Source organism: Globicephala melas, chromosome 17, assembly GCF_963455315.2.
Source record: "Globicephala melas chromosome 17, mGloMel1.2, whole genome shotgun sequence".
NCBI lineage: Eukaryota > Metazoa > Chordata > Mammalia > Artiodactyla > Delphinidae > Globicephala > Globicephala melas.
This window is the reverse complement of record NC_083330.1, coordinates 17,017,519-17,032,584: the sequence shown is the minus strand read 5'-3', so window position 1 is coordinate 17,032,584 and position 15,066 is coordinate 17,017,519. Positions and strand designations below refer to the sequence as shown.

General features: G+C 39.2%; 1 protein-coding gene across 6 annotated transcripts in view; it reads right to left on the bottom strand.

Moving 5' to 3' along the window:
• Window positions 1–7,696: 7,696 nt before the first annotated feature.
• The window catches only part of TERF1 (telomeric repeat binding factor 1), a 38,576-nt gene continuing 31,206 nt past the window's right edge, over window positions 7,697–15,066 (bottom strand). For 2 of the 6 annotated variants that reach the window (XM_030859570.3, XM_060287060.2), the window contains 2 exons: window positions 14,479–14,588; window positions 7,700–9,395 (listed from right to left, as the gene is read on the bottom strand). In XM_030859570.3, the coding sequence (XP_030715430.1) occupies window positions 9,219–9,395; window positions 14,479–14,588 (287 nt within the window). In that variant the 3' untranslated portion in view covers window positions 7,700–9,218. Of the gene's footprint in view, window positions 9,396–14,478; window positions 14,589–15,066 lie in introns of all 6 variants that reach the window. The other 4 variants (XM_070043971.1, XM_070043972.1, XM_030859572.3 and 1 more) reach the window with 4 other exon arrangements.

Genomic DNA, 15,066 nt, shown 5'->3' with positions numbered 1-15,066 from the left:
GAAGGCAAAGATTTATTACGAATGCTATGATCCCCGCCCCCCCCATGCCCCTCCCCGCCATACACACACAGAGAAGTATTAGTCTCCTTATTTTATGATTGGAAAATCAATGGACCAGCGTCAAAGTGCCTTGCTGCAGGATCTGGGCTGCAGTCAGAGCCATATCTCAGCTTCTCAGCCAGAACTCAGCTTCGATGGAAACCCTGTCGTTGCCAAAGACTGTGCTGTAAAAGCGAAGCCCTTTTCATTTCTGAAACAAATTTTAAATTCAGGATATTTTCTTCGGAGAATTGAATCTCAAGATTTAAACTACAGGCAAACTTCGGAGGTATTTGGGTTCGGTTCCAGACCACCAAAATAAAACAAGTAACAAGAAAGTTTTGGTTTTCCAGTGCATATGAAAGTTATGTTTACACTATACCGAAGTCTGTTAAGTGCGCAATAGCATTATTTCTTAAAAAAAAAGGTATATACCTTAATTGAAAAATACTTTATTGCCAAAAAAAAAGCTAACAATCATCTGAGCCTTTAGCGAGTAGTAACATCAAAGATCACAGATCACCTTAACAAACAGAATAATAATGAAAAAGTTTGAAATATTGTGAGAATTACCAAAACGTGACACAGACATACAAAGTGAGCAAATGCCATTGGAAAAATGGCACTGTAGACTTACTCAATGCAGGGTTGCCACGAACCTTCAATTTGCTAAAAAAAAATGCAATATCTGAGAAGCACAATTAAACAAGGTATGCCTGTATATGAAATTCCTTTCATTTGTATAAAATATTATTTACTAACAAATGATTTACTAAAATACGTATTTCTTGGTACTTATCATGTAATGACATAATGACAAAAGCAAGTTTAACAGGGATGGAAAAGCCCCCAATATTTAATGCTGAAAGTAGCAATATTTCTGACTATATGTTCATTTAACTGTCAGAATTGTCTTTGTGGTAAATTAAATTCTTCAGAGATTAATAATTAAAATTTGAGTCTCATCAGGGTTGGGAACTTCAACTGTAAGTTCATTATTAACATTTTAAGACCATTTGTAAGATCTGTAAAGCAAAACATTTGAAGGCATACTTGGGTAATTTTCAATGTTACTTAAAATTTTATACCAGTAAATAAACTTTCTGTTCACATTTTTAAAAGCTCTTTCTTTATTTGACTAGAAAATACCTAAATCTTCTGGACTGGTCAGAGAATAAACAAAAATTTCACCAAAACCAAAACAAAACACTTCAGAATTGAGAGGCATAGTTACGATGATTAACAGCAATAAAGCTATGATGTATTTATGGTTCCAACATGTGTTATAATAGTTAGCATATTTGAGTTGTATAAAATCAATTTTTCAAATTACATATTTAGCTTTCAGTACTTGGCCATTAATTACTTTCATATTAAAGCATATTTTTATTTCTATTCTTGAGAAGAATTTCATGGGCTGGAAGACATAGTATTAAATAACGGTCTTGAAAAGCTTGTTATTAGTTCTAGCAAAGGAAACAGTACAGAACTGAAACATGTAGTCCAAGTGATTAATGAAGAACCAAAAGTTCTATTTTCAGAGATAAAGATCAAAGAATTTAAGACTGCTTTGATATTCCTTTTTAACAAGTATCTTAGAGTTGGGATCCTTTCCACGGACACTCTACAATGATTTACGGGCCCTAGCATTACGTAATAGGCTGCTTTTCAAAAGTGCACGAGAAAAGTAATTTGAACAAAAATAAATATAACCACTCAGGAAAGAAGGGGAAAGGAATTAAGAGATGTTGATACTTAGAAGAGAAAAGTGGAAAAAGAAAAAAAGTAGAGAAGGGAAAAGAAAAGAGTAGAACAAGGGGAACTATAATCTCACTATTCTTTTTTTAGGGCCTTTCTTGCAATGTTTTTATTCAAGAATGTTGCCATTATGCATAAAAAGTCATAGTAACAATTTAAGTTGTTTAGTCCTACTCTGGCATAAGAATCTTAATTAGCCATCTTTTCTAGGTATGCACCAAAATGATGTAAACCAAAACTGGTTCTGCCCTCTAAGAATATTCTAGTGAAGTTTCATACAAATAACTGTAAGTTGATTTAGACAACCTGAGCATTCCGAAGTATAAGCAACCAGGTAATGAGTATATTGAAAGAGAAGTGAAACTTCTAGGTCAAGGTGACAGATGGATATACATGTTTACCTTCTTCCTCAAATCTCATGGAGATTACAGAATTCACGGAAGAGAATAAGTCTATAACATAGATGAGAAGGCAGGAGTGGGAATCAGCCCAGAGATTTTGAAGATTTTTTTTGAAGATTGAAAGCACATGGGATTCTACTGATGGATAAACCAGAATGAAGGGACCATACTCTTTATTTATTTTTTTATAAATTCATTTATATTTTTGGCTGCGTTGGGTCTTCGTTGCTGCGCGCAGCCTTTCTCTAGTTGTGGCGAGCGGGGGCTACTCTTTGTTGCAGTGCACAGGCTTCTCATTGCGGTGGCTTCTCTTGTCGCAGAGCATGGGCTGTAGGCACATGGGCTTCAGTAGTTGTGGCACGCTGGCTCAGTAGTTGTGGCACGCGGGCTCAGTAGCTGTGGCGCAAGGGCTTAGTTGCTCCGTGGCATGTGGGATCTTCCCGGACGAGGGCTTGAACCCGTGTCCCCTGCATTGGCAGGCGGATTCTTAACCACTACGCCACCAGGGAAGCCCAACAATACCCTTTAAAACATGTAGAAAAGAAGGTGGAATCAGAGGTAAGAGCCATTCTTCTTGGGGTGGGGAGGTCCCACTCAGCACAAACAAGATGAATTTTTTAAATCCCCACCCCTAGAGACAAACTTGTGAACTTTAAAATCAAGGATAAAGAATAGACTAAAACCTTCCAGAGAGAGAAAAACAGATTACCTACAAAGGAACAAGAATCCCCATGAGAGACCGCAGTCTTCTCATCAGCATCAGTGGATACTTGAAGTCTAATATAGCAGGGGTCCCCAACCCCGGATATCGGTCCGCACCCTGTTACGAACAGTGCCGCAGAGCAGGAGGCAAGCGAGGCCTCAGCTGCCACTCCCCGTCGCTCCCCATAGCTCGCATTACTGCCTGAACCATCCCCCACCACACCCAACCCTGTCCGTGGAAAAATTGTCTTCCACGAAATCAGTCTCTGGTCCCAAAATGTTGGGGGCCACTGTCATAGAGTAAAGCCTCCAAGTTCTGGGTGAGAATAATTTCGAAACTAGCATTTCTATGTAAGTCAAGCTACTAATAAAGTGTGAAGGCAAGATTCAGCCTTTCAGGGGTATAGAGTTCAGAAGCCTCGTGAGATGGTCCTAAATAGGGTATTTTTTTTTTCAATTAAACATGGCAGGTTGAACATATATTTACTTCCTTTACCTTCAAATAAAATTACAGTTAAAAGGTTTTTTTAAAAGACAAAAAATATAATGATAAGGAGATTGAGAGAAAAAGGCTGAAAAGAGATGGTCACAAAATTTCAGGACTGGTAAAGCAGAAGATAGGAGAAAGCCAAATGTCTACAGGAGGGAATTTCAGCGGGCAAGGTCATTTACAGCACCCTGGAAAGGCTCAGGAACTTAAGGATCCAGATGCTTCCGTCAATGGAATGGTTGACAGTTGGTATAAGAAACAGTTAGAGCCTTAGATGGCTCTGCAGCCAGGCAACAACTCTCTACAGGGGGCTCCAGATGGGAAACACCAGCAACAACTGAGAATGGAGACTTATCTATTCTGAATGGTGACCACCCCCTCCCCAGGTCCCTCGTCCATGTGCTCTGAGAAAACTACTCTCACCCGTTCAGAACAGTTTGCTAGATTCCTCTCTGAGGAAATAGATCATCCAAGAAGATGGCTGCAGGTACCAGCAGCTGCGATAGCCAAGTCCCTGTCCAATCACTACCTTGACCTGTGAGTGCCCATCAGTGCTCACAGAGCTTCCAACCAGCTTCTTCATACTCACTCATAAATAGAAATGCACAGCCCAGTTCAACCAAACATTTGAGGAAAACCATTGACAAAGCAAGAGGGAAACCAAAATTAAAAAGAAACGAGCAACATAACAAAACTCAGGCAATAAACACTGCCAGGGTCAGAAGAGATGCAATGATATCAATCATGAAATAAGAACACAATGTCCTAAAAAAGAACATTCAGAGAATTAAAAGCTCTTGTAAATTAAAAAGTTTGATAGTAGATATATGGTATGAAAACTTGGAAGGTAAAGTTTTGTGACATTTTCCCCAGAAAGTAAACAAAAAAATTAAAGATACAGAAATTTGGAGACAAAAGATAGGAAATTAGAGGATCAGTCAAAGAGATCCAACATCTGACATCCAACATCTGGGAGTTCCAGAAAGAAAGTGCAAAAAAAACCAGAAGGGAGAAAATAAGCAAAGAAATAACACAATAATATTTTTTAGAACTTAGCACGGGGATTTCAGAAGTCACTGAGTGCCTGGCTCATTAGTTGAAAAAGAAAAGAAGACTCACAACAAAGTATGTTACCATGAAATTCTAGAGCACTGAATACATGGACGAATCTACAAGCTTCCAGAGAGGAAAAAAAAAAAAAGTAGGTGACATGAAAAGTCTCCGTAATCAGAACGGTATCAGACTACCTAAAGCAACATCTTGACACTGATGATGACAGAGCAATGCCTTTGAAATCCTGAGACAAAATGTTTTCCAAATGAAAATTCTATATCCAATAAAATTATTAATCAAATGTGAGGCTAGAAAAAGGATATTTTCAGACATGCATGATATAAACATTTTTCACTCTATGCATATTTTCTCAGGAGGTATAGGATGAGATGCTCTAGATAAACGAGAGTTAAAACCAAGAGAGAGGATCCAGGAAACGGGGAATTCAAACCAGGAGAGAGATGACTGGGATGCCCAGAGCCAAGATAAGGGAGATGTAAGCTTGACAGCTGCGCAGCAAGCCTGGAGGGCAAGGAGTAGGAGGGCTGTCACCAAAGCAAAACAACCAAAGGAAAAAAAAAAACAACAATGAAATTGGGAATTCCCTGGCAGTCCAGTGGTGAGGACGCAGCGCTCTCACTGCCGTGGCCCAGGGTTTGATCCCTGGTCGGGGAACTAAGATTCCTCAAGCTGCACAGCGTGGCCAGAAAAAAGAATGTCAATAGAATGACATATTTCAATGTATTCAGAGGTCTTCAAATTGGTCAGAGAATTTGGAGATAAATAAGTGATGAGTACACACAGCTCAGGTGTAAAAAACAGTTACAGAGTTATAATACAAACCCTGAATATTGGTTTAACCAAAAACCGATGCAAATACGCTCGAAGAACCGGGCAGAAGCATCTGTATGGGTGCAAGCTGTGTACTTATGGAGGGTGGAGGGGGAACGTGCAAGAGACCTAAAATGTCATCCTATATAGTGGGGGATCACTAATATAATACCTCACACTGAAAAATAACAAACAGCAGCATAAGCATATTTTAAGTAAGTATAAAAATCAGTACTCGAGAAAAGAGATGAGAATCGCCTTTAGGGAGCAGTGTAATATTATTATTCCTAATTTTACACTTCATGTAAATTGGAAAAGCCTTGCAGCCATTCACTGGAAACAACTCAGGGACTGAATGTAAAAACTGACAATGGGCAGACCTTATAGGACAACTCCGAGCCACCACCTCTGCAGCAATGAGTTTAGAACACCGAACTAAATCCCCGCAGTTATCTACCCAGAATGGGTAGGACTTGGTCGATGATTGCCAACATCCCTATTTTTGGTCCCTACTTCCAACTCAGGACCAACCAGAGAAAGCCAAATATGTTCTCCCAAACAATCACATAAGATGCCCGCTGCTGGGCTTCCCTGGTGGTGCAGTGGTTAAGAATCCGTCTGCCAATGCAGGGGACACAGGTTCGAGCCCTGGTCCGGGAAGATCCCACATGCCGCGGAGCAACTAAGCCGGTGCACCAGTGCTACTGAGCCTGCGCTCTAGAGCCCACGAGCCACAACTACCGAAGCCAGCACGCCTGGAGCCCGTGCTCTGCAACGAGAGAAGCCACCGCAATGAGAAGCCAGCGCACTGCAACGAAGAGTAGCCCCCGCTCGCCGCAACTAGGGAAAGCCCGCGCGCAGCAGCGAAGACCCAATGCAGCCAAAAATTAAATGAATAAATTTATTTAAAAAAAAAAAAGGATGCCTGCTGCTAGTTGGCCAGCCTCAGCTTCCTCATGCCAACAATGCCCAATCAGAGAGCACCTGAAGCCTTAGTTTTTCACTAGAAAGCTTTCCCACTATGAACGTCTGCCTGCACCTCTGCCAAACACAAGTGATGGTGGCTGACTCCTTTGCTATAGCAAGCGCTGAATAAACAGCCTGTTTGTTTTTCTCTTTTGAGTGGTCTTCGTTCATTTCCACAACAACAGCACAATGAATGGCTGTGATAGAATTATACATTACTGTATAGAAACGCAAATGAACAAGTACAGCTACGTACACAAACATGTTGAAAGAAAAAATGGCAAAGAATACAGAGTATTTCATTTAATTTCCTTAAATCAAACAGAAAGATATGCTCCCAGCATTGGCAGATTGGCTGAGTTGGGGCACTCGTTCAACGCCACCTACAACTCTGCCTCAGCCTCCACCTCCTGCACTTATGAAGCCTAAAGGTCACTGAGCGTACAGGGCTAGGGTCCCCCCAGGTCTTTGCTGAGACTGCGTCTAGTCCTGGGCATGCGCCTGGCCTTCTGGATTCCCTGGTTTACTCCAGAGTCCTTCAAAGCCTTAACCCGCCATGTACCTTCCTCTCCAGGCTTTTCAGCCTGTCTGCTGTCCCTGACCCCAGGCAGACGTAGGTAATGTTTTTAAAGCCCTTAAGAGTTCAGAAGGGGCAAAACAAAGGCAATCCCTGAACTGAACCCTCAGGGAACTGACAGACAGGTCAAAACACACCACCCACGATCCCGAGCACTGTAGTGGCACTTGCCGAAGCATCAAGCCACAGCAAGGGCACAAGTCACTTGTGGCCTTAAGCCGGGTAAGCAAAAACACCAAAATCCTCCTACCAAAATTTAGTAGCCTCTTTCTTCATTAAGCGTGTCCCGGTTGTTTTAAGTTTTATTAGATTTGTTTCCAAAAGTTGATTCTAACAGTTTTTGTCAGCTTACTACTTGCCTCAGAAGAGGGACGGCTCTTTGGATCTCCCTACTCTGCCATTTGTCACTCTCTATGTAACCTTTTGAATTAAATCTTAGAAATGGAGGGCAGATTAGTGGTTGCCAGGGGTTGCAGGAATGATGGAGAGTTGAGTGGCAGCAGAAGGGATCCTCAGTGTTGGAGTATCTTGCCTGTGGTAGACACACGCCCCTACACAAATGATAAGCTTTTTGGAATTAAATACACACACTGCACACACATGGTACAAGACTGGGGAAATCTGGATAAAATTGGTGAATTATATCAATGCCAATATCCTGATGGTGATATACTATAGTTTTACAAATTGACATTGGGGTAAGCTGGAACAAGTGTACAAGGGACCTCTCTTATTATTTCTTACAACTATATATGAATCTATAGTTATCTCAACAAATTTCAATTTAAAAATTCAAAAGATTCAGATTAAAATGAGGAAGTACAAGGAATACAATTAATTACCCAATTTATTTTGCTTTTCTTTTTTATGCACCCACAAGTTATACGATAAAAATCTATGCTTACATAAATCTATAACAGCTCTTTTAATTAAAGTAAAATAAAATTCTAATTAAGAAAAAACAATTTATAGTATAACTGATAGTGATGTTTTTAGTGGCACATAAAATAACTAGGCATCTTACAGTTAATATCAACTTAGATTTGATGACTTAGGGTATGTTTGGAATGAGGTTGACCAACTGGTCTGTTTTGGCTCATGCCATCGGCTTTGGCACTAACCATCAAAATGTCTGCAATACAGACAGTATTGTAGTGTGACAGTATTGTAGGTGACAGTAACTAGTGGTGTAACAGGACAGACCGAGTCAGGAAACATTATCCACATTTCTATTTATTACACGTATAGGACAACAACTTCAGGAACAATGAGAAAGTAATGTATAAAACTTTCATAAAGAAATACAGATTACAAAATAGTCATTTAACTTTTTAAGCAAATGCTTAAGCATTTTCATGCATTTGTTAAATAAAGCATACATAACTCAAAATGCTAAATAATTCTAGTTTTTGACTAAATCCTCTAAAGAATATGTTGGTGAAAATTCAAAACTGTCTAATAAGGTATGCATGATCTTGTTTATTTAGTATTTATCACAGTCGTCAAAATGATCATGGTTAAAGTGGCGGGTGTGGTGGTGGTGGGATGAACTGGGAGACTGGGACTGACATGCATACACTAATACGTATAAAATGGATAACTAATGAGAACCTGCTGTATAAAAAAATAAATAAAATAAAATTCAAAAAAAAATGATCATGGTTAAAATCCATTTAAGCATTTATGGAATACCATTTAGGCCCGATATCTATCTAACTAAATGAAAATATCAGAGAAATGGATATTTATTCAAAACCATCTTTGTCAAAGTTTTAACACTAGAACAAAAATCCAATGTACCTAAGTGAGACATAAGCTATTCTTAGTAGTAGTATAAACTCTGTCCTATGGGTATTACTATTTTCAAGTTTTTTCCTTTATATGAAAGTACCAAAAGAAAAATGTAAGTATAACTCACAGATTACTTTGTATATTTACCATTCTATAAGCAAATATCTTAGTAATTAATATATTAAGGCCATAAATCAAATCATTACCCCTTATGTCAAAGGCCTATTCACTGATTTAGAAACTTCACTTTTATGTGTGTCATGGAGTTGAAATCAGCCTACAGACACAGAATAGGTTAACAGCAATATATTTTTTCTCTTACCAGGCTTTCACCTTTTTATTGGAACAGGGTTTGGAGGTAGGAGTTTTGAAAGCACTAGGGTTCAAAAAATTAATTTTTTTATCAGAGTGAAAAGATTCTTAAAGAATACAATGATGGTCTATAATCTTGCTCGTACAGCACAAATCCTCATATTAAATGACTGTGCCGCAGAAAAATACTGTAATGCTTTAAACAAAATTTTAAGCTACATTAATGACCACCAAGTTTCACGCAAAATGCAGGAATCAAAATGTTTAACTGCCGTCTTATCGGGCTCCACAAACACACTCAGTCTTCATCGTCCGAGTATATCAGCTTCAGCTTCTTCATAGTCCTCCATCTGTCTTTCAACATGACGCTTGTTCGGTTGTTGAATTTATAATGTGATAGTATTTTAGACCAATTTCCCTCTCCGTATTTCTTCACGCCAGATCTCAGATTGTTGTCTTCTTCCCAAAGCCATGCCTTTTGATGAAAAGTAAGATAGTTATTCACAGAAACAATTATGTTTTTTTCAATTGAGGTATAAATGACAAATAACATTTTATTAGTTTCAGGTGTACAACATAATGATCCAGTATTCATATATATTGTGAAATGATCACCACAATAAGTGTAGTTAACATCCGTCAAAAGTAGATAAAACATAGAAGAGTTATTCACAGAAACAATTCCTTAAATAACATATCTACTATAAATACAACTTTTTTTATCAGTATCATGTTACAATTTCTTAACGGTGGAAGAAATTCTGTAAACGTATCTTAGATTTCTGTAAGATCTCATTGTGGTGATATTGTCAAGGGTCCTGACTATGTTACTGTTCATTTTACATGAACACACCATGGCTCAGCTGCCCAAGATCAGACAGCTACAAAATGACGGAGCTAAACACAAACCCAATTCATCTGACTTTAAGTCCACACTGTCTCTTAAGATGCTTTTCTACAACTGTTAATAGATTAGAGATATGTAGGATTCACAAATACCGAGAACTTATGAATATTTAATTCTTCCCTAATGAACTCAGTGAAAACCCTGTTCTATGTTGGGCAAAGTACACACACACATAAAACTCAAATCTTCTCTAAAACAGATTTTTGAGAACTAACACAAACTAGTAAAAAAAACACTATTTTGTTTTTGGAGAAAATGACTGAAGAATTTTAAAAGTCAAATTCATTATTATACACAGAAAAAGATTGCAGACACCTGGCATTTGCTATAGGTGACCAACTAATCACCCCTTCTGCTGACATGCTGAGGAGCAATATGATCACCTGAGTGATTATTTACTGTTTCTGAACTATGAATAATCTCCCCGGCTGACTCCCCGGCCGGGGAGATTATTAGTTAAAGCAAAAACATTTGCTTTAAAAATCCACTCATCATCAGTCACAAGAAGCCAAATGCTGTAAGATTTCACTTACATGAGATATCTAGAGTAGTCAAATTCCCAGAAACAGAAAGCAGAATGGTGGCTGCCAGGGAATGGGAGGAAGGGGGAAATGTCTTATGAGTAGAGTGTTTCAGTTTTGCAAGGTGAAAAAGTTCCAGAAGTTGTTGCACAACAACGTGAATGCATTTAATGCCAGTGAATCATACACTTAAAAATGATTAAGGTGATAAGTTTTATGCTATGTTTTACTACAAATAAATAAAATTTTTAAAATGAGCAAAGGACTTGAGTAGACAATTCTCCAAAACAGATATACAAATGGCCAATAAGCACTTGAAAAAAATGCTCAACATCACTAATCATTAGGGAAGTGCAAATCCAAACCACCAGGAAATGTCACCTCAAACCCATTAGGATGTCCACCACCCAAAAAACTAGAAAATAATAGGTGGTGGCGAGGACGAGAAACTGGAACTCACGTGCTGTTAATGGGAATGAAAAACTGTGTGACTGCTAGGGAAAATACTATGGTGGTTCCTCAAAAATTAAAAGTACCATGTAACCCAATTCTACTTGTGGGTATATATCCAAAAGAACTGAAAGCAGAGACTTGAAGAGAAATTTGTACACCCCTGTTGATAGCAGTATTACACAAAATAGCCAAAAGGTGGAAGCAACCTAAGTGTCCACTGATGGAGAACTGCATAAGCAAAATGTGGTATATAAATACGAGACATTATGCAGCCTTAAAAAAGGAAGAAAACGCTGACACGTACTACAGTGTAAATGAACCTTGAGGACATTATGCTAAGTGAAGCAAGTCAAACACAAAAGAACAAATACTGTAGGATTCCACTTATATGAGGTACCTAAAACAGTCAAATTCAGAGACAGAAAGTAGAAAAGTTGGTTGCCAGCGGCTTGGGGGGAGGGGTGAATGAGGAGTTATTGTTTAATAGGTACAGAGTTTTAGTTTTGCAAGATAAAAAGAGCTCTGTAGGGCTTCCCTGGTGGCGCAGTGGTTGAGAGTCCGCCTGCCAATGCAGGGAACACGGGTTTGTGCACCGGTCCGGGAAGATCCCACATGCCGCGGAGTGGCTGGGCCCGTGAGCCATGGCCACTGAGCCTGTGCTCCGCAATGGGAGAGGCCACAAGAGTGAGAGGCCCGCGTACCACAAAAAACAAACAAAATATTGTATCGTAATTCCCATTACATACCATCTATGGGAAAAAAGTCTTTATTGTAGAAAGGTTCTTACTTTTCTTCTTGAATAAAGTTACAAAAGGAAGGCCTCTTTTCAAACTGTGATGAGGCAGGCAAAAATATCTTTGTCTGTTTAACATACAAATGCAGTGAGAAGAAACTGTGCAAGAAGAAACTGTGCAAGACTACTGCAATAAAAAATTTTAAAGAACCAAAATCTCAACACAAAGTAAGATAAAATCATTTACTCATCTGAAACAAATTATCCCACCAAAAAGCCAACAGTGGAAAGCTAAAAATAAAACCAGACACAGAATTGTTTTTTGACATAGTAAATAGTGATAGATGATATCACCTGTATTCTATGTTATGTAGTTGATATTCCATATTTTGTTTCAAATACAAAAAAGACAGAAACTTTTCTTGATATATACCTATAAATAACACCTATAATCCCATTTACAACTGTTGCCAGAAGAATAACAGGGAAAGATAAAATGTATGAGGCAGAGACTTCTGGATTTTAGACCAACCTGGAGAGCTTGGAAATATCACCCCAGTCGTCATAACAAGAAAAATGGTGAACAAACTGTAAAGTCAATAACTCTTCCTAGATCCATCAGAAAATTAATGTCACAGGGCAAACAGAAAGGTGGATACAGAGAATCATAGATTACTGAAAGCAGAAGGCCAGGAGAAGCAGCTCACAGCTGGGGCCAGTACTGGGAGGAACATTTAACTGTGATGGACAAATTGAGGGAGGCTCATTGTGAACAAGCTTGAGTTAAAAACTCCAGGGGCCCAATCTTAGGGGGCCCACAAACTTGTGAGTTTTCTCTCCAAAAGCCCCACCAGGTTCTCATGGTGAAGATGACAGAATAATCTCCTCCTGCTTCTAGCAGGCGGAAGAGGAAAATACCCATTTCAAAATACATCCAGAGCATTCTGTTCTCATTAACAAAGCCTGCCCTCGGACCTCCCTGGTGGCACAGTGGTTAAGAATCTACCTGCCAACACAGGGGACACGGGTTTGAGCCCTGGTCCGGAAAGATCCCACATGCCGCGGAGCAACTAAGCCTGTGTGCCACAGCTACTGAGCCTGCGCTCTAGAGCCCGCGAGCCACAACTACTGAAGCCTGCGTGCCTAGAGCTCGGCTCTGCAACAAGGGAAGTACCTGCAATGAGAAGGCCGCGCACTGCAATGAAGAGTAGCCCCCGCTCGCCACAACTAGAGAAAGCCCGCACGCAGCAACAAAGACCCAACGCAGCCAAAAATAAATAAATAAATTTATTAAAAAAACAAAACAGGTGCAGGAAGCTCAGAGAAGACAAAGAAGGATAAATACCAAAAAATCTACATCTTGGCACATCATATTCAAAGTGGGAAAAAAATCAAAGACAAAAAATATATATGACTTTTGGTTGCATATAGTGGCATACGGTCAACATTTCCTCATTCTCCTTTGGGAATTCACCCAACAGCAACACGGAAAGAAATGAAATCCCAAACTCATAAAATTAAGAGAACTCTTTGGCCTGAACCATAACATAGGTGAATGGGGTCCATTATTGGTGGAAACTGACAAAAGGTATGTGAAGAAGTGAGGCACAGCCACTCTACCTATAGATAACAGAAAGCCCGTGGCATACACTTTTCCAAAGTAAGGAACATATCCTGAGGTATACACCTTAAATCCCCGGTCTGCAACAGCAGGAGCCTCTCTCAACCAGCATTACCTCCAAAAAGTAGAGGTGGTGGACCTAAATTAGGAATCATGCAGACAAGCAATAGTTGCAGGAAGCAAACCAAAAACTGGAGTTGACTGCTATGTTCACTGCGGGAGAAGGCATGGTCAAAATAAACTTGGGTCACAGGAGATATCCCTAGTAACCTAGAACTTGACCCTAGCCCAGCACCTCAACAATGAACCATTTGCAAATAGCTTATCAAAAAAAAAAAAAAGCATCTTAAATAAAGAAGAGTAAGAAGAAAAGTATAGGATCATCTTCCACTGCCAACATGATCAAACAAGGACCAGATTTACTCACCTGCTGTGAACAACTAGAAAACCAGATAAAATACAGTAAACAATGGTTTCAGAAACTGGACGGATGGCACAGGACTATAATCACTGAGAGGGCAAACAAATAAAATGAATCCTAAAAGGAACCCATTTTAGCTTTCTGAATAGAAAAATTCTTTACCAAATGATATTTTTTCTTTTCCTTTTTTTTTTTTTTAAAGCACAGAAAAATCTTATTTAAATTGAATCTATGGAGGCTTCCCTGGTGGTGCAGTGGTTAAGAATCCACCTGCCAATGCAGGGGACATGGGTTCGAGCCCTGGTCCAGGAAGATCCCACATGCTGTGGAGCAACTAAGCCCGTGCACCACAACTACTGAGCCTGTGCTCTAGAACCCATGAGCCACAACTACTGAACCCGTGCGCCTAGAGCCTGTGCTCCGCAACAAGAGAAGCCACCACAATAAGAAGCCTGTGCACCTCAACGAAGAGTAGCCCCTGCTCGCTGCAACTAGAGAAAGCCCGTGCACAGCAACGAAGACCCAACACAGCCAAAAATAAATGAATTAAATAAGTAAATAAATAAATAGAATCTATGTTAGGAAGATACAAATATAAAAACTTATCAAGTAGATTTAAGTTCCACCCTACATCTGATGAACTGATTTTATGATGACAGTAATACAATAATTCTAAATAAATGTCACTAACATCCAGCTTAAGAAAATCTTTAAAATGTGGGTGAACTTTGAATAGGCAAATTGGTCAACAAATCTAAGATGGCAAAATTAAAGATGGCAAAGAGAAAACATTTTATCCTCAAGATTTTTCAGGGTTGAACAGAAATAATGTGAAATAATCACAATTATTCAAGTTATGACTTTAATATCCATTAAGTATTATTTAATTATAATAAACATACCTGTTTTTTTCTAGGTTGATGTTTTTCAGGAGTTAGACGCTGACTATTTAAAACACGTATTCTCTTGCTTTCAGTGGCTTGCCTACTCTTCTCTTTTTTCTTTCTTCCACCTAAAAGTAGAAATGCTGTCATCAAAAATTGTCTCACATTAAAAGAAGTATATAATTTTTTTTTGGCCACACCGTGCAGCATGTGCGATTTTAGTTCCCTGACCAGGGATGGAACCTATGCCCCCTGCAGTGGAAGCATGGAGTCTTAAGCACTGGACCACCAGGGAAGTCCCAGAAGAATATTTTAAAGGTTACCATGAAATTCCTATCTACTGGTTAGCTATTTTTTTAAAAGAAGAACTCTGTGTAGTTATTTTCCTTTGAATCTGGAAGCAGCGTGATATAGTGCAAAGATCAGTCTTTGAAAATCAGGGGTGTGTGTGTTTCCTTTCCAACCTGGACCTGGCAGAACTGCTCCTGCAAAGGGTGTCAAGAAGAAGGGCCATTCTAGGATAGAAAGCCCAGAGATAAACCCACGCACCTATGGTCAACTAATCTATGACAAAGGAGGCAAGGATACACAATGGAGAAAAGACAG